Source organism: Pristiophorus japonicus, chromosome 21 (assembly GCF_044704955.1).
Source record: "Pristiophorus japonicus isolate sPriJap1 chromosome 21, sPriJap1.hap1, whole genome shotgun sequence".
In the NCBI taxonomy this organism is placed as follows: domain Eukaryota; kingdom Metazoa; phylum Chordata; class Chondrichthyes; family Pristiophoridae; genus Pristiophorus; species Pristiophorus japonicus.
The window spans coordinates 79,452,543-79,479,096 of NC_091997.1; the positions used below are offsets into that span (position 1 = coordinate 79,452,543).

At 43.4% G+C, this 26,554-nt stretch overlaps 1 protein-coding gene across 2 annotated transcripts in view; it reads right to left on the minus strand.

The window, feature by feature from the left end:
• Positions 1–26,554, minus strand: part of LOC139234128 (RNA-binding protein with multiple splicing 2) — an 82,720-nt gene that overhangs the window by 5,091 nt on the left and 51,075 nt on the right. The window contains exons 5-8 of one of the 2 annotated variants that reach the window (XM_070865096.1): positions 26,347–26,409; positions 19,466–19,616; positions 19,136–19,243; positions 14,632–14,780 (exon numbers count right to left, since the gene is read on the minus strand). In XM_070865096.1, the coding sequence (XP_070721197.1) occupies positions 14,632–14,780; positions 19,136–19,243; positions 19,466–19,616; positions 26,347–26,409 (471 nt within the window). The remainder of the gene's footprint in view (positions 1–14,631; positions 14,781–19,135; positions 19,244–19,465; positions 19,617–26,346; positions 26,410–26,554) is intronic. The other variant, XM_070865097.1, reaches the window with a different exon arrangement.

Genomic DNA, 26,554 nt, shown 5'->3' on the forward strand with positions numbered 1-26,554 from the left:
CAGTCCAGTATATCAAAGAGGGAGTTTTATGCCGTACTAGAAAAGGATGTAGGCTCAGATTCCACAATATTCTTAGATGAGAATGGAGGGGCCAGGTACCAAGAAATCATCTGGACTAATCTTATGACTCACCAAGTAGAGACAAAGATGCTTACTGCAATTATATAGGGCCCTGGTGAGACCACATCTGGGAGTATGGTGTAGTTTTGGTCTCCTTACCAAAAAAGGATATACTGGCCAGAGGGAGTGCAACAAAGGCTCACCAAACAGATTCCTGGGATTGGGGGGGGGGGGGGGGGGGGAGGAAGAGAGAAATTGTCCTATGAGAAGAGATGGTGTAGACCAGGCCTAGAGAGTTTGCGATCACATTGAAAAACACAATTCTTACAGGGCTCAACAGTGTAGATGCAGGGAGGATTTCCCTCAGCAGAGGGGTCAACAACCAGGGGGCATAAACTTAAATTGGTGAAAGGTTGAGGGGAACTTTCTTCCCAGAGGGTGATGGGGGTCTGGAACTCACTGCCTGAAATGGTGAGGGTTTCTGCCTCTACCACCCTATTTAAAAAGTACTTGGATGTGCACCTGAAGCGCTGTAACCTGCAGGGCTACAGACCAAGAACTGGAAAGTGGGATTAGGCTGGATAGCCTTGTTGGCCGGCATGAACCAAAATGGCCTCCTTCCATGCTGTAAACTTCTATGGTTCTATGAGGATGTTTCCCCTGGCTGGGGAGTCCAGAACCAGGGCTCAGTGTCTCATAATAAAGGGGTTGGCCATTTAGGACAGAGATGGAAACATTTCTTCACTCCAAGGGTAGTGAATCTTTGGAATTCTCTACCAGAGGGCAGTGGAGGCTCAGTCATTGAGTATATTCAAGACAGATAGATTGATTTTTGGATATCAAAGGAATCAAGGGATATGGGGAAATAGGACAGGAAAGTGGAGTTACAGAATCATAGAATGGTTACAACACAGGCCATTTGGCCTGTCGAGTTAGTTAATGCTGACTCAGCTGGTCCCACTCCCCCACCCTTTTTGTAGCCCTGCAGAAAAAGTGGTCCTTCAGACATTTATTCAACTCCCATTTTGAAAAAATACAATGGAGTCTGCCACCCTTTGTCAGTGCACTCTAGATCCCAACCACTCGCTGCATAAAAAAGATTCTCTTGTTGCCTTTGGTTCTTTTGCCAGTCAAATTAAAAATCGGTGTGGCCTGATTCTTGACCCTTCGGCCAATGAGAATAGTTGAGGTAGAAGATCTTATGGTCTTATTGAAGAGCAGGCTCAAGGGGCTGAAAGGCCTACTCCTACTCCCATTTCTTATGTAATCTGAAGTACCCTTCTAGAGAGGCCCTCAACTATAGGATATTGATTGTGATCAATAGCTTATGTTTGCTAAAAGGTAAAGGGTAAAATTTCTCAGTGAAGAAAACCATACCAGGGCAAAGAAACTAGCTTCTAGCACAAATTCACTGTCCATTTTAGGTTCAGAGTAGCAGTTAGTCATGGAAAATTTAGGCCATGAGGCCAAGGCGGCACATGGAACACTAATCCTCTGATTAAACAGCACTAATGTAGGTCATATGCAAATGATCAAATTAGAGACCAGAAGAGCTCTGAAGGCTGCGGTGAAGGGAATTCACAACACATCCAACCAGATTTGCCTGGATGCAAAATGTCAGCCAAGATCAGGTTGTATTAATCTTGACCTCAGTCTGACTAGTCAGAAGCCAAAAATATAATTGGTGCAATGGAAAATCCTTGCAAAAAGTTGCGAGCCCAATATCACACCAGCAGTTGCAAATGAAGTGCTATCCTGCAAAGAAGAGCCTTATGGGAGGCTGACTTCAAAACTTAAGCCACCACTTGGTTTAGATTAAAGACAAAAATATCCAGTTCTGTTGCTGGGAGGAGATTGTTTAGTTGAAAAGGTGTAAGAAATGGATCCCAAGTGAAGCCTAGTCATGATATAAAAATTAATCTGGGAAGAGGGCAAATTTTAATCAAAACTTAAAGCCAGCAAGTGCAACAGATGTTATGCACATTTGGGCTATAAAATGGCAGTGTTGTTAGTGTCAAGTTCTCAAGTGTTTTTTTTTGGACAGATCTATCCATTGATGCACATTTAACTTTGGATTTTAAAAAGGGGACTGGATTAAGTGATTTCCTACCACTGAAGCATCTCCTACCCACAATGCTGGTTCCAAATTGGGCAGTCCAAGTTAATGGTAACCAGAGGACACAGATTTAGAATAAATGGGGGGGGGGGGAAGATCAGGGTAGGGAGTAGTAGATAGAAAATGTATTTCCTCAGCGAGTTACAATCGAGAATGTGCTGGGTTGTGGAAGCAGATTCAATAATAAATTTCAAAAGGAAATTAGATTTTGAAGGTTGTGGGTTCAAGTTCCATTTCAGGGACTAGAGCACAAAAATCTAGGCCGACACTCCAGTGTGGTGCTGAGGGAGTGCTGCAGTCGGAGGTGCCATTAAACAAAGGCCCCCCCCTCCCCCCAATCGGCTCTCAGCTGGACGTAAAAGATCCCATGGCACTATTTCAAAAAGAAGAACAGGGGAGTTATCCTGGTGTCCTGGCAAATATTTATTCCTCAAAACAAAAACAAATTATCCGGTCATCATATTGCTGTTTGTGGGAGCTTGCCGTGCACAAATTGGCTGCTGCATTTCCTACATAACAGCAGTGACTACACGCCAAAAGGTACTTCATTGGCTGTAAAGTGCTTGGAGGCATCCGGTGGTCGTGAAAGGCGCTATATAAATCCAAGTCTTTCTTTTATACTTGAAAAGGAAACATTTGTAGGGCTGTGGAGAAAAGAGCCAGAGTGGGTCCAATCAGTAGCCGAGAGCTGGATTTGGCACGATAGGCCGAATACCATCATTGTGCTGCTGGATTCTACAAATTTGGGAAGACAGCCTGAATCAGTCTTAAATATGCAATTGCATTCCATGTTGGAGTGAAGCATTCGCAGCTTCAGACATGTGAAAACTCCCTAAACACCAACTATTCAGCCACTTGACAGTTGTTTGAAGGATGAGAAATGTTCTAAGTCAACCCAAGACACAGGGAGGGAGGGACGGGGAACAAGACAAAGGGACGGACAGAGACAGGGCAATAAGGCACAACTGTGGCTTTGAGGAAAATGCTCAGATTTAACTTGAATCAGAAGGACCACCAAGCCAGATTTAATCACCTCATCCAGAAGAATCTGCTTTCAGGGAGTCTACTTCTGGAAGTCCGACTCATTGGAATTAAGAATGAGAGGTGATCTTATCGAAACATCTAAGATTATGAGGGGGCTTGACAAGGTGGATGCAGAGAGGATGTTTCCACTGATGGAGACTAGAACTAGGGGGCATAAACTTTGAAGGGGCTGCCCATTTAAAATTGAGATGAGGAGGAATTTCTTCAGAGGGTTGCAAATCTGTGGCATTTGCTGCCTCAGCTGTGAAAGCTCAGACATGAAGAAACCGTCTATTTGTCAAATTTATTCAAATGATAAGGAAGGGGTTATGGAGAGCAGGCAGGGAAGTGGACTCAAGTCCATGATCGGATCAGCCATGATCGAAGTAAATGGCAGAGCAGGCTCGAGGGGTTGTATGGCCTATTCCTGCTCCTATTTCTTACGTTATATTCTCATGTTCAGACACACTTAAGAACCACCACATATCCAAGTTTGCCCATGATAAAAGATAGGCAGAATTGCAAGCAGTGTAGATTGGTGCAAAAGCATTAAAAAAGTGATATCAATAGATTAAGTGAATGGATTTCAATGTAGAAAAGAGGGGTTATCCTGGACCAAAAATTAGATAGATCAGAGTGCTTTCTAAATAGTGAAAAGCAAGAAACTAGAGGTCCAAGTATATAGATTAAAATATCATAGGTAGGTACAGAAAAACAAAAAAAGGCTAACAGAATGCCAGTTTTTATATCAATAATACCAAGGCATACACAATCACTAAGGAGGTGGTACTCAGCAAGATAATGGGACTAAATGCAGATAAATTCCCTGGACCTGATGGCTTGCATCCTAGGGTCTTAAGTAGCAGCAGGGATTGTGGATGCATTGGTTGTAATTTACCAAAATTCCCTGATTCTGGGGAGGTCCCAGCAGATTGGAAGACCGCAAATCTAACCCCTATTTATTAAAAAAAGACAAAAAGCAGGAAACTTTAGACTAGTTAGCCTAACATCCGAGGTTGGGAAAATGTTGGAGTCCATTCTTAAAGCAGTAGCTGGACATTTGGAAAAGCAAAATTCAGTCAGGCAGTCAGCATGGAGTTAAGGGAAAGTCATGTTTGACAAATTTGCTGGAGTTCTTTGAGGATGTAATGAACAGGGTGGATAAAGGAGTATTTGGACTTCCAGAAGGCATTTGACAAGATGCCACAAAAGGTTACTACATTAGATAAAAGTTCATGGGGTTGGGGGTATTAGCATGGATAGAGGATTGGCTATCAAAACAATCAGGATAAATGGTTCATTCTCTGGTTGGCAACTAGTGGAGTGCCACAGGGATCAGTGCTGGGACCCCAACTATTTACAAATCTATATTAATGACTTGGAAGAAGGGACTGAGTGTAACGCAGCTAAGTTTGCTGATAAAGATGGAGGAAAAGCAGTGCGAGGATCTGCAAAAGGATATAGACAGGCTAAGAGTGGGCAAAAATTTGGCAGATGGAGTATAATGTCAGAAAGTGTGAAGTCGTGCACTTTGGCAGAAAAAAAGAGCATATTATTTAAATGGAGAAAAATTGCAAAGTGCCACAGGACAGCAGGACCTGGGGGTACTTGTGCATGAAACACAGGATAGTATGTAGGTATAACAAGTGATCAGGAAGGCCAATGGTATCTTGGCCTTTATTGCAAAAGGGGGGGGGAATGGAGTATAAAAGCAGGGAAGTCTTGCTATAGCTATAAGGTATTGATGAGGCCACACTTGGAATACTGCGTGCAGTTTTGGTTTCCATTTTTACAAAAGGATATACTTGCTTTGGAGGCAGTTCAGAGAAGGTTCACCAAGTTGATTCTGTGGATCTACTTAGGAAAGGTTGAGTAGGTTGGACCTCTACTCATTGGAAAGAAGAATGAGAGGTGATCTTATCGAAATGTACAAGATTGAGGGGGCTTGACAGGGTATATGCAGAGAGGATGTTTCTACTGATGGGAGGAACTAGAAGGCATGATCTTCGAATAAGGGGCTGCCCATTTAAAACAGATGGAGAAATTTCTTGAGGGTTATAAATCTGTGGAATTCACTGCTTCAGCTGTGGAAGCTGGGACATTGTAAATTTACAGAGAGTTTCTTAAACAACAAAGGGATAAGGAGTTATGGGGAATTGGGGGGGGGGGGGGGGAGTGGAGCTGAATCCATGATCGTATTGAATGGCGGAGCAGGCTCGAGAGACCATGTGGCCAACTCTTGTATTCTAAATAATAGGAACAAGGGGTAGATGTTACACTACAGCTCTACAAAACCCTGGTTAGATCACACCAGAGACAGGATATTGGTTTGGGAGCAGTGCAGCAATTTCCAAAATGATGCCTGTATTCCAAGGGTTAAGTTATGAGGAGATATTACACAGACAAGGGTTGTTTCATTTGACTTTAGAAGGTTAAGGGGTGATTTGATTAGAGTTTAAAATATGGAGGGGAACCAATAGGATAGATAAATAACTGGTTGGAGAGTTGAGGACTAGAGGACAGCCTAAGAATTAGAGCCAGGCCTTTCAGGACTGAAGTTGGGAAAACAGTGCTTGGAATACTTCTGCAAATGGCAGTTGGATTCAATTGTTTTAAATGAAATTGATGCATTTGTTTTAACTGAAGGTATTAAGGGATATGAGCATAGGCAGGTATGTGGCATTTGGATACAGATTGGCCCAAGGCAGAACAGACTCAAATGGCCCACTCATCTGCAGGTGAAATGGCCAATGAACAAGAGTGTTGATAGTGATAAAGAAATAAAGGGTTATGGAGAGCAGGCAGGGAAGTGGACCAGAGTCCATGATCGGATCAGCCATGATTGTATTAATGGCAGAGCAGGCTCGAGGGGTCAAATGGCCTACTCCAAATTTATGTTCTTATAAAGTCTAGATACCATGAAGGTCACTGCAGCACAAAGCAAACAAATGATTAATAGGATGCTCAAAAGCATAAGTCAACTGAATAGCTTTAAACCAATTACTAGAGGAACATTTCTACATAGCAATATAATTTCTGCCAGCACATAGTATTAAAAAGATTCTTTGGGCCTTTAATATTCAATTAAAGAACCAAGATGAAAAGCAAGAGAACAATTGTGTCCTGGCATGGTATTCTGGCTCTACCTATAATCTTCCACTGTGCTTTGGTTGGAGGCAATGTTGATCTCTGCCCAAAGGCCAGGCTCTCCAGCCAAGGTTCTACACAAGAGGCCGTGAGGCACCATCTCTGACACGAGTGAAAGCACAAGGGCTTAAAGCCATCTTTTCATTTGTGACCAATTTCTGGCTTTTGAAAGGTTGGGCCAAAAAAAAATACAAGTCAAATAAGGCCCAAGCCCCCAAATTGAAAAACTTCCCATTGGCAGAATGGCTGAGAACCAGAGGACAGAGATTTAAGGTGATTGGAAGAACAAAAAAGGCAAAATCCATGCACGTGGTTAAGATCTGGGGCCCGAAATTCAGTCCCGTTGGAAAGCTGGTGCTCCATCTTTGTGGCCATTAGCACTGAAAATTGAGACAGCCACCCCATATTCAGCTCCAAGTGAACAAACAGGTTTCAGCACTAATGAACCATTCCAAAGTGGAATTTTCAGCAGTGTGGCTGTCTTCATTTGAGCATCTGATAAATTCAGCATGCAGGTATGGGTTTCTAATGAGCCAGCTGCTCCTGGGCCTTTTTAAAGGCCAGGGTTTGCAGTAAGGCCCCTGAGGGGGGTGGTTCAAAGGATGGCTGGTGTAAGAGGTGCAGGAGAGCCAACAGGTTCACTGATATGGAGCTGGACACTGATGGACAGTGTGGAGGTCAGAAGAATAATGTTTCCCAACATGGAGACCTGGCAGACAGGCAGTACATAATGCATGGAGGGAGATTGCAGAGATGATGTCAGGGCACCCAGAGATGAATTTGAGGACACAACCTCTAGAGGGTGCTGGCCAGTCTGCACCCAACCTGTCCAGGGCGGAGACGGATCAGCTGCTCCCAACTCTGGAGCGACAGGCATCCTCCTCCTGCGGTACTGCTGGCTCGACCTCCAGCGTCTGCCCTCAGCCAGGTTGTGCAGCACGCAGCAGACCACAGTAATTGAGACCACTGCAAGGTGCCACCAGAACCTCTGCTTAAGGATACCTAGGCACTGCTCAATGAGCATCATTGTATGCATGCTCTGGTGCTATCCTGGGGTTCCAGAGGTGTGAGCAGCCAAGTGGACGGGGGATATCCCTTGTCCCCAAGCAGACAACTGCAATCCTGATTCGGGCCAGTGAGGACAGCGGGCACACTGGTCTGACGCAGAATGAGTGAACCATGGCTGCTGCCTCCCTGCGGTGCTGCCCTCCTTTTGAGCAGGTGTAGCCCTCCCAACACCCCTCCCATCCTCTGGGTGAACCCTGCCAAGCAGGTCTCCACTAAAGAATCAGACCTGAAAGTTGTACAAAAATATGCACAAACCTCTAAGCAGCACTCAGCAGGTTTAATAGAGCCAAAACCAAAAAATGATAAATACTGCAGATGCTGGAAAATGAAATAAAAAACTAGATACTGTGGATGCATGCTGGAAAAATGAAGTAATAAAACTATTTACCTACTAAAGGGCCCTAATAGTGTTGTGTTCAAGCACTGCATTGAAAACCTCAGGGCACTGCCGGGAAAAGTCCTACCATTTCCTCGGTGAATGTCACTGCGGTAGTCCCTTTCCAGCAGCCCACACACTGCAGAGCGCATCGCTGGAAACCTCCCTTTACAGCGGCTTCACGGCACCGTTTGACAGAAGTGAACATCGTTCAAATCCTCCCCAAGCTGAATATGGCTCAGGGAGCGAAAAGCACTAGATGGATTTTTTGCGACTGACCGCCCAAACTCTGCAGTAGCTGTCCCTTCAGAGACGGTGAATTTCAGGCCCCTGGAATGCACTGCCTGAATGGGTGGAGGAGGGACTCTGCTTTCAAAAAGGAGTTTGAAGGTAAAGAAAAATTCAGGGCTACAGGGGGAAAAAAAAAAAAGGTGGAAGTGGGAGACTAGTTAAAGTACTCTTGGAGAGAGCCAGCAGAGGCTGGACACCAAATGGCCTCCTTCCATGCTGCAACCATTCTATGATAACGATGGAATAAAGGATTTGGGATCATAGTTTCAAAAGGCAGCAACTGCTCAGGGGCAGAGAACTGAAGTGAGAGATAGTAGGATTCACTGAGGTGCCATTAGGATGCAGAAACACAAGCAAGATCTGGTTATCAGGAAGAGTTCAAATTTTGCCTCTCCAAGCTTTGTGGATGTTGATCATACAAGGGGACTGGGAGAAGCTTTGCTGCTGTCAGATTGGTGGGGCTTCATCTACATGACCAACATTGACACACACAGCATTAGTACCAGTGAGCACAATTTTGGAACAGTTCAATGCTGATTGACATGACAAAGGCCCAGCAATTTAGAACAGTAATACAAAAAGTGTAGGGAGGGAGTAATTTACAGCTGAAGCCCAGGGCTCTGGGAGCAGTGGTTCAGGATTTGTCTAGTGTAAAATTAGGAGGGGCATAGATTAAGTGGATGGACAGACCTATTCCATTAGCAGAGGTCAATAACCCAGGGGCTGGTGGAAGGATTCAAGGGGAGTAGAGAACTATTTTCATCTAGAGGGTGGTGGGGGTCTGGAACGCACTGCCTGAAAAGGGTGGTCAAGGCAGAAACCCTGGTCACATTTCTGAAGTACCTGGATGGGCACCTGAAGTGCCGTAACCTACAGGGCTATGGACCAAGAGCTGGAAAGTGGGATTAGGCTGGGCCAAATGGCCTGCTGTGCCATAAAATGATTTTAACAAGCCTACAGAAAATAACTTGGCAAAAATGTGGTACATAGCATGGGTGAAAAAGGACATGACTCAGAACAAGATGAGTTCTGTGGCTAATTGTTACTATTTCTGGCAAGGATCCACCTATAAGTGACTGTTTGCATTGGTGACCTTGCCCAGGTGGGATGCATGTGAAAATGATTTGGGTAGAGAGACACAGATTCTGGTCATTATCACATTGCTGTTTGTGTGTGTTGCTGTGCAAATTGGCTTGCATGTTTCCCAGTGTAAAGCACTTGATGTCCAATGGTCGTGAAAGACATAAATGAATGTCTTTCTATCAAGATTTGTATACGTACCCCTAGGTCTCTGTCCCTGCACTCCTTTAAAGTTATATTGCCAGAATAGTTAGTAAAAATGCCTCAGTTGCCAATACCACTGGAACTCTGAATGTTAGTTTAACAGCTTCAATAGATTTCAAACTAATGAGGCAGAACTAGCTACCAGCTTCAAAGTTTATGATGCTTGAAGCCTTGAAACCTTTTCATCTCTTAATCCTGTGCTTCTAATCACTATGACAACCTGTCAATTTGTTTTTAAACTGGTGCCACATCTTAAATCTAATGAGACCCAAGTTCAAGAATTGTTTTATTGAAAGATCTGAAAAAAGGTTGCTACTTGGATCCATTTTCAATGATACTGGTAGGCACATAGGCTGAAGAGTCCTACAAGGCTTATGCAATTGGCATTTGTTGGAGATGGTTCCTTTTTGAACAAGCATAATTTTAGATCAATGGGATCCCCTGCACAGATTTGGCTTCAGAACCTTCAATGACCAAGCTTCAATGTGCTTCTCCCCTTGAGAGAAAGTTGGCAGGTAAAGTTGGAATACATTTAGCTACAGGCATGTTACAACTCAATGATTTAACAAGTTACAAAGTCACTTCAACCCTGCACGTCACTTCTGCATCCACAACTGGGTTAATCAAATTAGGGAATATAGTTATCTGCAAACTTCTGCTCCAGAATCCATCAGGAATTTATCCAACCCAACATTCTAGGATCGTGGCCAATGGATGCATAGCCATGCCCATATATGGTGCCTCAGCTAAATTGTGCCTAATGTTTCAAGACCGTCAAGTTAGCTTGTGTGGAGCAGACAAAGAGGTTTACTATTTAGATAGAAGCTTTTATTGTGATGCACAAATTGTAGGCGATCCCTCAAATTCAGGATGACTTGCTTCCATGCCAAAAAGGGATGAGTTCACAGCTGTTTCAATGAAGGACTTAATATTCTAGGCCCCAAACGGCATGAAGGATGGAAGATGCCGGTGTATGGATTTTTTTTTTTTTTTTTTTAAAAACATGGTGACTGTTGCACACCAGCCACCGCACGGGCTTGACAGAGCTAGGTTTTGGTCCAGTGGCAAGGGTTAACCGAGATGACTGGAGACCAGCTCTTCTGCACATACCTAGTGCACACCTACTGCAGTGTGGGCCAGCCTGTGCTGACCCAGGGCCCTCGCCTTTCCTGGGCCCCAATCATATCACTGCAATCTCTCGCCATTCCTTCGCCCACACTTCGCCACTCCTGCTGTACCTGCCCATGCTCCAATCACTGACCTGGACCTTGGTGACATCTAATCCAGTCACCCTCCTGCTCCCTCGAGTGGTGTGCTCCTTAAGACCCCGACCTGCCACTGATGGTCTCGCAGGTCAGGGCCACCATTCCACACATACTACATTGCAGTTACCATTTTGACAAATCAAGGAAGAATAAGTTAAAGTGCCAGATTTAAAGGCAACACATTAGTTTCCAATGAAAAAATGGACAAGCACATCCTAGAATCCTATGGAATAAATCACCACCTATACACATACATACATGAGCATGCCCAAGTGGTGGTTCCAAGAGTCTGGTATCTGGGAGCTACCAACACCCTCCACTAGGGAAGCCTCAAAATATTAAAGGGGAACATCCCTCAATTGAACACTTGCTTAGTCTAATGCATCCTTTAAAATTTACTACCTTTATTTGAAGGTTAACTAGATATTGGAATAATGATTGGTCACTGCAGATAACCTAAAATAGCATTTAAGAGAAAGATTTGGAGCCATTAAAGTCAGTCAAATACTAGGATTGATATCTAGGACATTTGACAGCTGTTCCAACTTTGTACAAATTTGAGAATTGTGAAGTGACATTTGGTCCACAATAAAAATGTCAAGGCACAGACCAGAGACTATTGGAAGAGGTCCAAACAAATCCAGGACTCCAGATTAAGAGGCTTGCAAAAAATTGGAAAGCAAGTGCAACAGGAAAGTGAAGATTTTTTTTATATAAAGTGGGTGGGGGAGACAGTAAAGGACATGAGATCCAGATCCTCAGGCCACAATATAAATGCAATCAAGCTTGACAGGAGCAGAATCATGGGGAGACTGCAAATTCTGCTATGCAGAAGAGCATCTCAGAAATAACCATGGACTTTTGGGGGTGGAGATAAGCATAGTCCTTTCTGCTGGAACTTTGTTTTGATTCTCTTCACTTAGGTCAGATCCTAATCCAGTAATGCACTGGCATAGTGCCTTGAATGTAAAAACAGTCCACAGTGCTTCACAGGAGCATTGAGATGTTAGAACAGGTTGACCAGAGGCTTAGTCAAAGATGTAGGTTTTAAGGAATGTCTTAAAGGACGTGGCACCTGAGGGAATCCTGGAGCCGAGGCAGCTGAAGTCACAGCCGCCAATGATGGACAATTAAAAAATCAGGAATGAGGCCAGAATTGGAGGAACGCAGAGATCAGAGGTTACATAGGGAGGAGTGAATAGGTGTCATCAACCCATGAGACACAGGGTGATGCCAATAAAACAGAGTTATGCACAAGTTCAAGTTTATGGAGTGATTGATGGGAGGACAAGAGCATTAGAATAAATCAAGTCTAGAGCTAACAAAAGACATGGAGATTTACATTGCATAAGGGATTATTTAATAAATTGAATCACCAAGAGCAAGTCTCATAAGGTATAGTTATGTCTAGACAATTGTCTGTTACTTAAAGGAATCAATAATTGAACTGGAGTTTCTCCCATGTAGCTTTTAATTTATTGCCCAGGTCACTTGAAGATTGACTAGAAAGCATCCCCCACAAATGGGCTACAGGAACTTGGTTGGTTTGCAAGTGCAAAGAGTTTATGAACAAGTCAGTTACTTAATTATGTACAGCCTCAAAACTGCCAAAGAATTGACTATAAACAGCTTCCACCCAATTTCAAAATATATCAAATGTCTCCATTCTTTGGCTGTAGGCACAAGGTTAGGTTGTTTACTATTGCAATATTTAAAAACATACTGAACACCACAGATCCCATCTACAACCCACAACCAGTACAAGAGTGCTGTGTTCGGAAATGGGCACTCTCCAAGATGGTGGTTTGGGCATTGCCAAGTTGTAGTGCATTCTGCTTAGTTTACCAATGTTCAAACTGGATTTTTCAATGCCTTGATGTAAAGAAATATCTGTAGGCAGCATGCATTGTACAAACAGCCTGTGGAGACAGACTCACCCCACCCTCCACTCCCAATTCCAAAACAATTTGGACAACATTCAAGGAAGATGCTCCAAATTAGTGTTCATCAAAGCAAAGCTGAGGAAAAATTGCAATGATTAATGGAACAGATCAGGCAAAGACAAAATTATAGGATTAAGAAAACTTTAGTTCAACAATTCAAGTTTTCCCACTTGCTTACTTATGTATCTGTAGAGCATGCACTCCCATGTTCTGCCACCAGGGAGCACATCCCCTGAAGTCCCAAGCAATCCCAGCATCCCTTGGGAGCACTGTGTATAAGCTGCCCCCCCCCCACAAGGCCTGTTCTTCACTGGAGTGTCTAAAGACTGAGGTCACTGTTACTTTAACCTCCCTGTGCGCAGTCTCATCTGTGTTAGGAACACAGTACTTACAACTAATCCAGATGTTCGCAAATATTTTTGAACCAGGAAACTCCGTCATTTTTTTTTAAAAAAGGGACCATTTAAAACCAAAAATCCAACCTGGAACCAGGACCACCATTAAAAGCTAGACTTAATTCATGGACATTACAAGTTTCAAATCAGTCAGAATGAGTAGTTTACTTGTAGTTAAAGGGTACCATCTTCATGCCCAAGTGTTACTGACCGGGGGGAAGGGGGGGGGGGGGGGGGAAGAAGGGAAAAGAGGGTGGAGGAGCACAAGACATTGCCATGCATGAGGTGAAGCAGTGACCTGGTTATTGTGCTTTGTATTTACAAGGACATTACCAGATAAGATTGTACCCTTCAATTCCTTGCCTGTGGACCTGGTTCTTGTTTTAATATAAAGCATTAGCTGCATGCAAATATGCAGAATATATAGTTACACCAGATGTCGCTGGAAAGCACACTCGATAACCAATATCATTCCTCCTTCAAGTGGAGGCGTGCATATGAAGCAATTTTAAGCCCTCCGTTGGCCAAGCCATCTTTGTTTGGGTTAATACTGCAGGCTCTACGACAGGCCAAACCAGAACTATCATGGCGTGGGGGGGGGGGGTGAGGTTACCGTTGTACATATAGCACCAGATACATCTGCTCGAGTGGCAGTATAACCAGTACAGCAGCGGCTGCAGTCAATTCACTCCAGTTTTGACTATTTGCCCAAAATTTGCATAAGTGGGCCAATGCTTCCTTTCCCTCCCATTAGCGTGTCGGTTTACCAAAAGCGGAACTGCAAATCGGACCATTTTGCAAGCCAAACCACGCAATGTAGATTTACTATACAAAGGCAGGCAGAATGCTTGGAGGTTCCACTCAATTTGAAATGCTTGTTCCTGGAACATGAGGTATGGAGGTATGAGCACAGTCCAACCACCAGGGCATCTTATTACACAGGAGGAAAAAAAGCACCTACCTCGATTCTGTGCGTCCAATTTCTAAGTGAATGTATGGGGATAAAGTATCCTTACTGTACAGAGATAGAGGACTGTAGTGCTCAATAATTGTGAAATATCCCATGAACTGTGCACTTCCATCAATTTGGAGCACAGAATATCCGGTGTGAATTTTTGCTACTAATGGGGTATTTCAGTAGAACTTTTACAAATTGCCTTTTTCAGATCAATGATTGAAAAGTTAAGAAATCCCACCTCAAGAAAGTCTCCAAGAAAGCAATGTACTGTTGTGTACACATGCAGAGGCCATTGAATACAGTTCATTCATATTAAAGAAAATCTGGATTTACTTACTGAATTCTTCCAATAATCCATTCTTGCTTGAAGTTATCCTGCACAACCACAAGCCTTTGACCCCTGAAAATAAGGTGTGCCTCGCTCATTCTAGACTAGTTACAGCACCATTTACTGCCCCCCCCCCGCCAGATCCAAAATAAAAAAGGTAGTGATCCATGCAAATCTGACTTAAAGGGTTGGCGAGGTGGCAATCGATTGGATAGGGCCTTGTGTGCATTAGTAAGAAAATGGTGCTTGATCAAGTACAAAATAAATAGTTGGCTCGTGAGCAAAAAATTAAAATCGGAGAGTCAAAGGAAGTTGTCGGGACCTGTGCAGAGAAGTGCTGGAAGTGCTGGATTGCTGACACAGCTACCATTAGTTACCTGAGCGTGTAGTGCAGCCGCTGCAGCTGCAGCAGCGGGATACGTGAACGCAGCATGTGGAATGGCAGGGGTCAGTTCTGTTGTGTACAGTGGATAGGGAGCCCAGGCCTCAGGAGATGCAGGGATCAGTGCTGTTCCTGCAAGGTCATCTGAAATATGAAAGAGATTTCACAGGTTTAGTTTATCACTACCCAAAAGGAGAAAGAGAAAAAAAAAGTGTGTTAGTAATGAAACCTCCTAGCAAGCAGGGAAAAAAAAAAAAATCAAGTCCTGGCAACTTGGTGCTTATATTTGCTCTTTTGTCCCATTGACATCTGGAGGTGCTTATTGTTCCTTTTGACGTCTGGAGTTAAGAGCTGCTTTTTGCACTGATGACTCAAACTATGCCTTTAAAATGAACACTGACTTGGTACACACATGTGAATGTGTATTCAAAACATTTATATGTGGGCCTTTATGCCACAGCACGTACCAAAACAAAAGCTTGGATGCCTTTACCGGAAGCCATCCAATGTGCAATTTTGGAATTCACCAGATGGATGAGTCTGCTTCGAGCAAGAAACTAAAATGGCAGCTTTTTGAAGCCAGACTTTAATAAGTGACAGGGAATTATATGCAAAGACTTCAATAAATCCAGCAGCCCTTCATCCAATTTGTTTTTGCCAAAGTCCAAAAAGGAAGCCAGTATATTTTTGAAACGATAGCTTTCAAAAAAAAGAGATGTTCATCAAATGGTTTTGTAGTAATCAATGCCACTTTATGGAGTCTTGGTATCGTTGCCTCAAAAACCAGAGGCAACAAGGACAGGAAGTCCCTTCACAGCCAACATCTAGCTAGTACTTACATCTCACCCCCTACACTGATGGCCTTCATGTTCAACTGAAATCAATCCTTGCCTATTACAGCCAAGCTCATGGGGTTCAAACAATAGATGGACATTTCCTTTCCTAGCCCTGAAGTATGAAGCAGCAGCTCATTAGATGTTATTCCAGTTGACAGGAAATATGCCCAAAGCAGACTACATATTTTAGAATTTAAAATAATGGATCTCACAGGTTCTAAGATGTCAAGTAAAGTTTGGCTTAATCGTGAAGGAAGCTCAAATTCAGAGTTATAAAGTGCAACCTTCGTACCAGCTGTCTCCATTTCTGGAGGGGGTGGGAGAAACAAGAGTATTAGGTTGCAAATGCTGGAGTGTATGCTAATATTGGATCAACTGGCTGTTATTGCAGCAGTTTTAAAGTTAGTTCTTTGGGGTTTTCAATTCCCTACAAGGCTCCCAAAATTCACTGCAAATGTAATGCATTATACAAGTTCTCTGGATGAATTTACAACCAACTTCAATATGAGATGGTTTCAGCTTCACAAACATTCCTTCAGACACAACTGGTGTCGAGGCCCGAAGCAGAGACTGTATGACTCTTCCCAGTGTTTTAACCCCAGATTGCTCAATCTAGTCAGGCTGGGACACCAATGGCAGCATTGGTTCTAAAGTAAACCATGTCAACACTAGCAAATGCACCACATAATCTGAAGGTGCATGCCAGTGATTTTAAAAACTAGTTTAGCTACAACAGACAATTCATCAGTCTCATGGAATAGCCACTAGTTCTACATTCCAGTCAGGTAAAGGGATTGTTTAAACCAAAATTAGCAAGATAATTTTAATAAGCCACATTAAATGTATACAAATTCACGTGCAATAAACTTGAACTTTCAAATGAAAGCATGCAATTTAAGCACTTGCCACACTCCTTGCATTTGAGGTCACTGTGGGAAAGTTGCTTCAAGCAGTTAATCTATTCCAGTACTGGTACAAGTTGTCATCCAATGGAAGTGTTTGCACTTTTATTTTTCATTAAAAAAGGAACCATATGAACTAATTAAGCTCTGCTTTAGCCTCATTGGGCTAGAATTTGCCTAACCCGTTTTTCTGGCGCTCTCACCCGAGATGTCGTTTTTGTCCGCTTCCAAGCACGCCAAAAAAAATAGTCAGTATTCTGGCTGCTCCCCAGCCTCATTGTTTGTGGTGCAGCATGGCCCATTGGATTGGGGCAGAGCCAGGTGTCTGCACATATGTGCAGTAGCTTCTGGCAGGCCAAATCAGAGTGTGCATGCTGCAAGCTGTGGAAGAGGCCTCAAGCATGCCACATTCCCAAGGTAGGACGTCTATTTTTTGTTACTGATTGATTTTGGTGCTTTAGGTGCAGGGTTCCTTCTATTTTTTAATTAATTGATTACTTTGTACTTTGTTTGGTGCTTGAAATGTAGTTACTTGCACCAATTCCTTAACTCTAGGCAAGGCTTGTGTGCAGACAGAAGTAGCAACATACATTGACCTAAGTTAGTTTGGAGCAACTATTTGCTGGTCAAACACCTAAAACGGTTAAGTGACTGGAAACACCCTCTTGAAAAACTGAACGAAAAACCTAACTCACTTACACTGGCACAAATTAAAATGGCCAGAATTGCAACTAAAAAGATAGTCCAGAAAAATCAAGTTGCTCCAAAAAAAAGCACAACTTGTGGGAAACTTGGGGCCCATTGTATTTACAGATCTATACAAGATGTTGATCACATGCCACACAGGACTTTGTTGAATTAACTGAATGTTGCTTAGGATTTCAAGCTTGAGTCTCAAACTATGGCTCCAGTTCCAGACAGAAGGAATTTCTGGCCAAATCACTATTTTAGTACATGGTACTTTATATATAAACTCTCATTTCAGACTCATCCAAAGAAACAGCTGTGGCTTGCTGCCTTTTAAAGGCAATTCAAACAAATATTCTAACAAGATTGGAAGCCATTTTATCACAAGGCTTTTCCATGTTTGGGCCTTTGTTAATTTCCCAGCAAAACAAAAAAAAGGAATATTCAGTTAGTGCAATTTTAACCTCCAGTTGGCTCAAGTGGCTTAAAAACCTGCAGTTAATTTTAAATGGACAACTTAAAGAGCAAGGCTCAGTTCATGGCATTAGCTTTTGTCCTTTTCAAAAATCAGACACATTCAATTCCTGCTCTTTAAAAAAAAAAAGTGTTTATATAGCCCTCAGTATGGCTCTTTGCCCTATATGGGCAAGGATGAGGCAAGACTTAGTTGAATTTTTCCATTGAGCATTGGAGTCCTTTCATACAAGAAATAGCAAAGAAATTCTCTGACTTTACCCCACTGTCTTCAGTTCCTTTTTGAAATTAAGATTGTGGAATGGCTCCAGTACCAACTCAATTTAATGCACAAGGAACTAGAGTTAGGGCATCACATTAAGATTAGAAGTTGGGACATTAGCAGTTAAGTGTTCACTATTGTCCTGCAGCTGGTCAATATGGTATTGTAAATGGGCAGGTGAAGAGTGTGGTGACAGAGCAGCCATGGTCTAATGGAATGGCAGAATAAGGGCTCAATAGGCTACTTATGTTCCTTCAACAATCCAAATTAACTGTAGGACTAATCCAACCATTGGTTACACAAGGATAAGTAACCTATTAAAACAATTGCAATAATCAGCATAGCCAAAAAAATTCATTGTTCAACTTGGTCAAGTTATAAGAGCAACAGGTTCCAGTCAGATTTCCTCCTGCCATTAAAAGCTGAGCGACAGACTGATCATGCATTCAATTGAGGTAGCATACACTAAGAAATCATTTCAATAATCATTGAAAATTAGGCAATTGGAAAGCAATTACAATGAGACTACAGTTTGTAGCAGAGTTCTCTTATTGGCCATGCATTTTAAAATTGGCATAAATATGCAAAGTTCATCTTGAGGTTGGAGTGCAACGAGTTATTCACTCATTTGCACTACTTAGACCGAACAAGCAATTATACCCGTATTCAAAAGTGGTCAGTTCCTGCAAGCACACGTTCCAATTAGCAACACCAGAAGGTCCTAGGTTCAATTGCTGATCCTGCAGAAGGGTCTTCCCTGGGGCATCAGGGGTGGGAGCAAAAACAAGGCTCTTGCAGCCAGGCTTACCAGAACAATTGGGACAAGGGCATTTGGCATTAACTGGGATGCCCCTTGCCAACATGGTTTAGGCTCAATGATGAATGGTGCCTTGGACAAGGTCCAAGGGGTGCAGCTGAAGTAGTATATCCTACAAGAGTCAATGCTTTATGGCAGAGGCTGGAGGGGAGAAAATATTGCACGCTGGTTGTAGCATCGTTAGTCATTCCCACAGTATGGAGCACAATTTGATGCTTCCATTATAATATACAAAAACAATGTTAATTTAAATATGGAGCTTGCATTTATACACTGCTAAAAAAGGCACAGAACCAATCTGAATATGCTCACTAACAAGGAGCCTAGTGATGAATGGAAGCATCCAATTTAAGGACTGGCTGAGAAAGGTCATCTGACTTGTGAACACGTTTCGCCACTTCAGCTATTCCACTAGATGGTACACTGGTTGTGCAAAGCGTGCCATCTTGGGACAGGTGGGGGGAGGGGGGGCGAGAAGACGTTTAAAAAAAGAGCACCAGTCCACCACAACAGAAGCGCACCTCTCAGCCACATGTGGGGTGGTATTGACTGGCCTTGGAGATATCCGTGATCAGCATCCCATCCTAACGGCTGGAGGAAGCATGGTGGTGGGAGGCAGCAGTGGGGACCTAAGGGTGGAAAAAAAGATGAATGCTCCTTAATTTCCTACTTTTAGACCAATATTGATGCAATGCATTATTCAGCTAATGGTCATACAAGTTGCTGTCTGCAGCAGCATTGATAAAGGCATTCATCATGGTAAATGGCCTTTTTATAAATTGGATTGTGCGACAAAGTATTTAAACACATTAGATTATGGCATGGAAAATTAAACTGAAGTAGATACTTACAGGGGTCCCGTGCAATGAAGTGTGCTCCCAAGGCAGGGTGCATATTTGTGGGGTTGGGGGTGGCCATCAGCTTGCTTTTGGCCATCTTCGTGTTCGCCTTTGCAAATTCCAACCGGAGAGTTTGGGGATTTTCTGGATCAAATCGAATGCCCTAAAAAAGTATACATCTCAATCAATACTGTAAAATCTCTTTAAATGCCAACGTTCAAAGCAATGTAGAGTTTAGTCCTAATTTTTTTTGCTACTAAATAAAGGATAGATCTCAAGTTATCAAATTAGACATTTGCCTGTTGGAAGACATCAACTAGATGAATGTTGCACTAAAAAACAGTCACAGGCCAAGTGGTTGTCTTCTATACACTAGTAGCAAAACAAATCAAAGTCAGATATCCAGGCCAAAGCTTCCGGTGTAACAGCATGGATATCTTGTAGGTTACCTGAAATTCCGAGGGCAATGCTCGACGATGTGCTCCAGGGTCACATGATGGGGATGCTTTAATCTTCCACCCATGGAGAAGGTGGCAGCATCAACCATGACCAGTTCTGAGGTGGTTGTCCATTGTTTGCAAGGAAGGTTTGATCCTTCAGGATATACTGTGGGCTCCTTGATAAAGGAATCTATTCCATGTCAATTCTTCCAAGCATTTCACCATTGATCATCAAGGCTGAACACCTGGAATATTGTGCCATTTTGGTCTCTCTACCCAAGGATATACTTGCCACAGAGGGAGTGCAACAAAGGTTCACCAGACTGATTCCTGGAATGACAGGACTGTCATGAGGAAATTGGGTCAACTATGCCTGTATTCACTAGAGTCAAGAATGAAGGGATCTCATTGAAACGTATAAAGTTCTGACGGGGCTGGACAGATGCAGGGAGGATGTTTTCCCCCGGGCTGGGAAGTCTAGAAGGGGTCACAGTCTCAGGATTATAGGGTAGGAAATTTAGGACCGAGATGAGGAGACATTTCTTCACTCAGGGTGGTGAACCTGTGGAATTCTCTACCACAAGACTATGGAGGCCAAGTCACAATATATTTGAGAGAGATAGAATGATTTCTAGACAAAAGGCATTGAGGTATGGGGAGAAAGCTGCAATATGGAGATAAAGGATCAGCCATGATCATATTAAATGGCAGTGCAGGCTCGAAGGGCAGAATGGTCCACTACAACTCCTATTTTCTATGTTTCTATGAGGGAGGACTTTGGCAATGGTCCAAAATGGCCTTCTAGATTAGAGGTAGGCTGTTCAAGTTAAGTGACTGCATGGCTACTTTATAGAACCACCTCAGGTACTAAATAGAACTCAAATGGAGGTGTCCAGAAAGCAACTGCAAGATAGCTAGAGCCTTCAACCCCATCAGGTGAACTGTCTTCAAGTTGGTCATGCAAGAATGAACACAATCCTTTGGTTACTGATTTACTACACCACCATCAGAGCTGTAGGTCTCTGCAAAGTGAAAGCAATGCTAAATTCCAACATGGAGTAGCAGCAAAATGCAATAGATTTGTCCAAAAATGAAAATGGAGAAGATAGAAATTTGGGAGCATGGTGAGACTCCGTCAAGAAGCCAAGCAAAACAAGAGGCTGATCCCCAGCGAGCTAATAATTCTGCACAAGGCCAAAGGCCCATCTGGCATAATTTCCAGATGTGCTACATAAACAAACAGGTAATTCTTTCAACAAAGCCTGAAGGATCATGATACATGGATTAAAAATGGAACCCGAAATAGAAAAGTTTCAAAATTAGTCGTGTGGCATTACAATTTTCCACTTTGCATGGAATGACAGCAAAAGCCCAATACGGAGAACAGACGGCCCTATTTTGAGCAGATCGTGGATTCAGGTAAACTGAGGCAGGATCTCTCCTGTTGGCAGCAGAGTATCTTTGACAAGGACAACCACCATTCACATAGCACCTTTAACATAGTAAATCAAGGCACTTCCCAGGTGTGTCATGAAAACAAACCGACAGAGCCTCAAAATCCTCCATTGGGGTACCATACATGGAGATGGACTTTAGTCTCATCCGACGAGATTAGTTTGCATTTTTCTCCGAAACTTGCCAACATGTCTTCCAATTACCATGACAATCCCAGCGAAGGGGTCATAAACTCAGAAGTAGATCAGGACATCTGAAACTAGCACATTTTAATGCTGCATCAAAAAAAAAAGTGTTCCATGCCAGGAAAATGGTCTCCAATCAGGTTCTATTCAAGAATTGAGTGATTGCTGGTATTGTTTAATGTTTACCCCACCCCCCAATCCCATGTCTGGCATCAGCAGGAGCCTGATCCTGAGAGACCACTGATCTTCAATGATAATTACTTAATTAGGATCGTCCAGATAAAGAGCACTCATGCTTGGTTTGTTCTGGTTCATCCCATTTGATGAAAGATAAGCAAACATGACAAACCAGCTGGGCATTATTGACATGATCCACCAAGACAATTCTTCAAGCCCATGGTCAAGTTGCATTTATAAAGTCCCTTACATAGCAAAATGACCCAAGGTGCTTCACAGGAGTGTTATTGTGGAGTGACATGATCAGGGCCCAGGAGAGGAGAGTTTGGGGCCCCCCTCAGAGGTGGCAAGGGCCTAGGGGCAACACAGACCTGCCCACACTGCAACATGGAGTAGCAGCAAAATGTAATATAGATTTGTCCAAAAATGAAAAAGGAGGGGAGAATTTGGGAGCCTGGTGGGAATCAGTCAAGAAGCCAAGCAAAACAAGATGCTGATCCCCAGCAAGCTGATAATTCTGCACAGTGCCAAAGGCTCATCTGGCATAATTTCCAGATGTGCTACATAAACAAACAGGTAATTCCTCCAACAAAGCCTAAAGGAGCATGATACACAGATTGAAAATTGCCAAAGTCCTTCAGCAATCTCCCTAGGTCCATGCAGCAGAGCTGGTCTCTAGTCGTCTTGGTCAATCCTTGCCACTAGACCAAGACCTTGCTCAGTTAAGTCCATGTGATGGCTGGTGAGCAATGGCCACCATGTTAAAAAAAATCCATGCACAGGCATCTTCCATCCTTCAAGATATTGTTTGGGATCTGGAATATTAGGTACTTCATTGAAACACCCATGAACTCATCCTTTTTGGCATGGAAGCAAGTCACCCTCGATACAAGAGATCGCCTATGATGGAGACAACATTGTGGAAGCTCAACTGAGCTTCCACATCAATGGATCAGAAATGAAATGCAATGGGAATTCTGCTTCTTCCATTGCACCCGGCAAGAGGGCAGCAAATCAATTGGGAAGTCAGACAATCTGCCACGAAGAAAGCCTACACTGGCCCAATACTTGGGGACACAGCCAAGAATGGAACAGTACAAGAAAATCTCAAGCTGGAGCAAAAAAGCAAGTTGTAGAGGTGTGGTGTCTGTCTTATCATAGATTAGGAACAGGTTGTGTGTTAGCACTCTGCTGCATGACAAGACAGATCCAGATCAGAATATGGCTCCTCTATATGGCTCACATGGATTACATACAGCAGACACTTCAAAAACAATGGGGAAGTACCACCAGCGCTGCCTCTGCAAGATCCTGCAAATCTATTGCCAGGACAATGCACCATCAGTGTTCTCGCTCAAGCCAACATCAAAGTACTGACCACACCCGACCAGCTCTGTTGGACAGGCCACCGTTTCATGTCCGGCATACGGACAGTCAAAGTGCTGTATGCGGAGCTTCAACAGCAGGTGAGCCCCAGGTGGGCAGAGGAAACGTTTCAAGGACATCAAAACCTCCTTGACAAAGTGCAACATCCTCACCGGCACCTGGGAATCCCCGGCCCAAGACCATCCAAAGTGGAGGAAGAGCATCTGGGATGGCGCCGAGCACCTAGAGTCTTGTCGCCGAGAGTGTGCAGAAGCCAAGCGCAGATAGCGGAAGGAGCGTGCAGCAAACCAGGCTCCCCACCCACCCTGTCCCACTTGTGACAGACTCTAGGTCCTGCATGGGACTCAGCCATCCGAGAACTCAGTGGAAGCAAGTCATCCTCAACTCCAAGGGACTGCCGATTATCAGAAGGGAGCAATAGAACATGGAAAGAGGAAGCAACAAAAGGAAGCAGCTGGAAATAATTTTTTTAAAAAAGAGAGAAGATTAAGAGCCTATAGTTGAGCACAAGCTTTCAAAGTTATCTGGTTTAACAAGATACAGGGCCTTTTAGACTTTACTAGTTAGGCCTCAGCTCCACAGTAATGCAGCCAATTCAGGGCACCACACTTTAGGATGGCAAAGCCTTAGAGAGACCACCACCATGGATGAGGAACTTCAGTTATTTGGAGAGACAAGCAGCACTGGGATTTTTCTCTTCAGGTCAAGGGGAAATTTAATAGGTGTCCAAATTCATGAAGAGTTGGAGTGTAAAGAGAGAAACTGTTTTCAGTGGCAGAAGGACCAGTTAGCAGACAACACACAAGGGGCCCCAAGTTTCCACATGATTTGCACCTGATTTTTTTGGGAGCAACTGGTGGAGAACAGACTATCTTAGAAATCACAATTCTCCACTTTTTTTTTTTGCAGTTCTAGTCAGTTAGAACAGTTTCACTTTGGAACAGAATTTTTTCTTCAAAAGGGGGAGTGTCCAGCCACTGACACCTGATTTCAAAGTTTCCAGTGAAAACGTACTCCAAACTAACTTAGAATGGAGCAAGTGAAGATTTTTGTAGAACTGTTCTACACATTAAAAAATCAGGCGCAGGTTACAAATTAGGCGTCCAGAACGTGGTGGGAAGGGAAGTCATTAAATTCTATAATAAATCCTTATTTATACTTATAAAAATAAATCCAACCCGAATAAAAATTTATAAGCAAAGAAAAGATTAAATAAACCATCTTCCTACCTGTGTGAAAGTGCTTCAGCCAGGGAGAATGCTGCAGAAAGCCTCAAGTTGAGGCAGCCGTTCGTTCCCAGGGTGGGGGAGGGGTGGGGGGGAGAAGAGAGAGAAAGGGAGGGAGTGTGGGCCCGACTGAACGCAGTGTGGGGGGAGGAAGGAGACAGTGAGAAGGCTGCAGGAAGCCTCAAGTTCAGCAGCCATTTCCCAACGGCTGCGGGCGGAGGCCGTCGGGAAACGGCTGCCTCAACTTTGAGGCTTCCTGCAGCCTTCTCACTGTTGCAAGAAGTCTGTGCTGATGGCAACGTGCTTTTATTAAAAAAATGTTCAAAAATTAAACAGCTACAAAGAACTACAAAAATGGGCGAGTGCCAATGTTTCCTTCACACTGCGCGTGCGCGAACGCTCCAGCGCGCACGCGCAGGGTTGCCGGCAGGAAAAAAAATTTAAATGGTACCCGCCCCCTCCCACTTACAAAATTGGCGTGTGGGGTAGGCTCTGCCCCCCTGGGCACCACACCAAGCAGACATGGAGCTGCAGGGCGCTCCAGATTCACGCTTTTTTTTCCGGCGCGAAAAACAGGCGACCAGCTCGGAGGGGCGCCAGTTTATCGTGCAGAAACTTGGGGCCAAGGTAACTGGAAAAGACCCAGAAACGACAAGGGGAAAAAAAACTTTATGCAGCGATATATGATCTGGAGTACACTGCCTGAAAGAATGGGTGGTTGAGAGAGCTAAATGACATTTGATAAATACTTGCTGGGCTATGGGTAACGAGCAAGGGAATGGGACTAATATCTCCAAGAGCCAGCAGAGACAAGATGGGCTGAGTGGACACCCTCTATACTGATAATGGACCACTTAGCCATTTCTGTAGCATGGCAACAAATTAGCCCATCTCAAAAAAGGTGGCCATTATAATGTTGCATCTCCTAAAGGAGAGTTCAGTTATCGTAGGTAACTTCAGCAACAGTAAAGCAACAAATTGCACTAATCCATTAGTTGTGGTCACACTCATCCTGGCAAGCAACCACCCAGGCCTACAGGCAAATTTTTAAAAAACAAACAGCTACTGCTAAATATGTCAGTATCACAGTCAAAGAAATTGTAAGCAGAGTCTGAACATGGTGATCTGCTAAATTTCCACACACCTGCCTGATCCTCTAAGGGACCTCACTGCAGCTGACGTTAGATGTGCACTGGGCAATATGTGAATTATGGAAACTCATTTGAAGGCCTGGACAAGTGGTTTTACACAATGTTTCTCCATTATTAATGGAGAATGCCCTTTTAAGAGTTATATTGTTAGTTTGGGGAGGGTGGCAAGGAGATGTAGAGAAAGGGGAAGATATGCTGGGCACATTTGAAGGATGTATGGAAATGTCCATTTCTTGCTGGACATTCAAACAGAATGGAGAAGGCTCACTCCAATCCAATAAACATTCCCACATCAGAGGTGGAAATGCATGTATGTCAAGATTTTAGCTTTTTCCAATCAAAATGCAAGCCTGGTACAAGGTAGAACGATAAAGGTAGCTTTAACTGGGCATTGGGGCAGTCTCCCATCTAGCAGGTGGTGGGGACATTTCCTGTGAAATTCAGCTCAGCTTTATCAGACCCTGGGGCTACATCAGATGTGTGGTCCAACTTATGGGTCTAGTATGCCCATGAGCCCTCAACAGCTAATGAACCATCTGCCAGGCAGGCATCCAACTTCCAGTGAGGTGGCTTGCAATCTGGAGGTGTAGCAGCTCATTTTCTAACTAAAATCTGGGGGTGCATAACTGGAGATGTTTTACTATGTTAAAGGTGTTAAAACTGCAAGTTATAGAGAGAGAGAGAACAACTCACTTCAAGACAGTGACTCACTTTAGAATGCAATACTAGCCTATGTGGGAAGATAGCCACATAATTAAATTGGTTTCCAACTATTTTTTCCAAAATTGGAAAGCAGTAGGAATGCTGCTTTCTGCTAGACTATTCAATGGATGCATTCAAACATCAGTCTTCACACTACAGGTCAGTACTTACATTTAATGCATTCTTTGCTGCTTCTGCTCCAGCTCGACTGTCAAATGTAACAAAACCAACCGGCTGGAAAGAGAAAAGGACGTGGTCAAGTAATTTAGTGCTAGTGCTAAAACAGGTGCCCTCAGTTTAGGACCAATACAACAAGTGTCAGTTTTCAACTTTGAAAGCTGAAATCACTAGAGCCAATTTTTATATTATTTGCTGTATA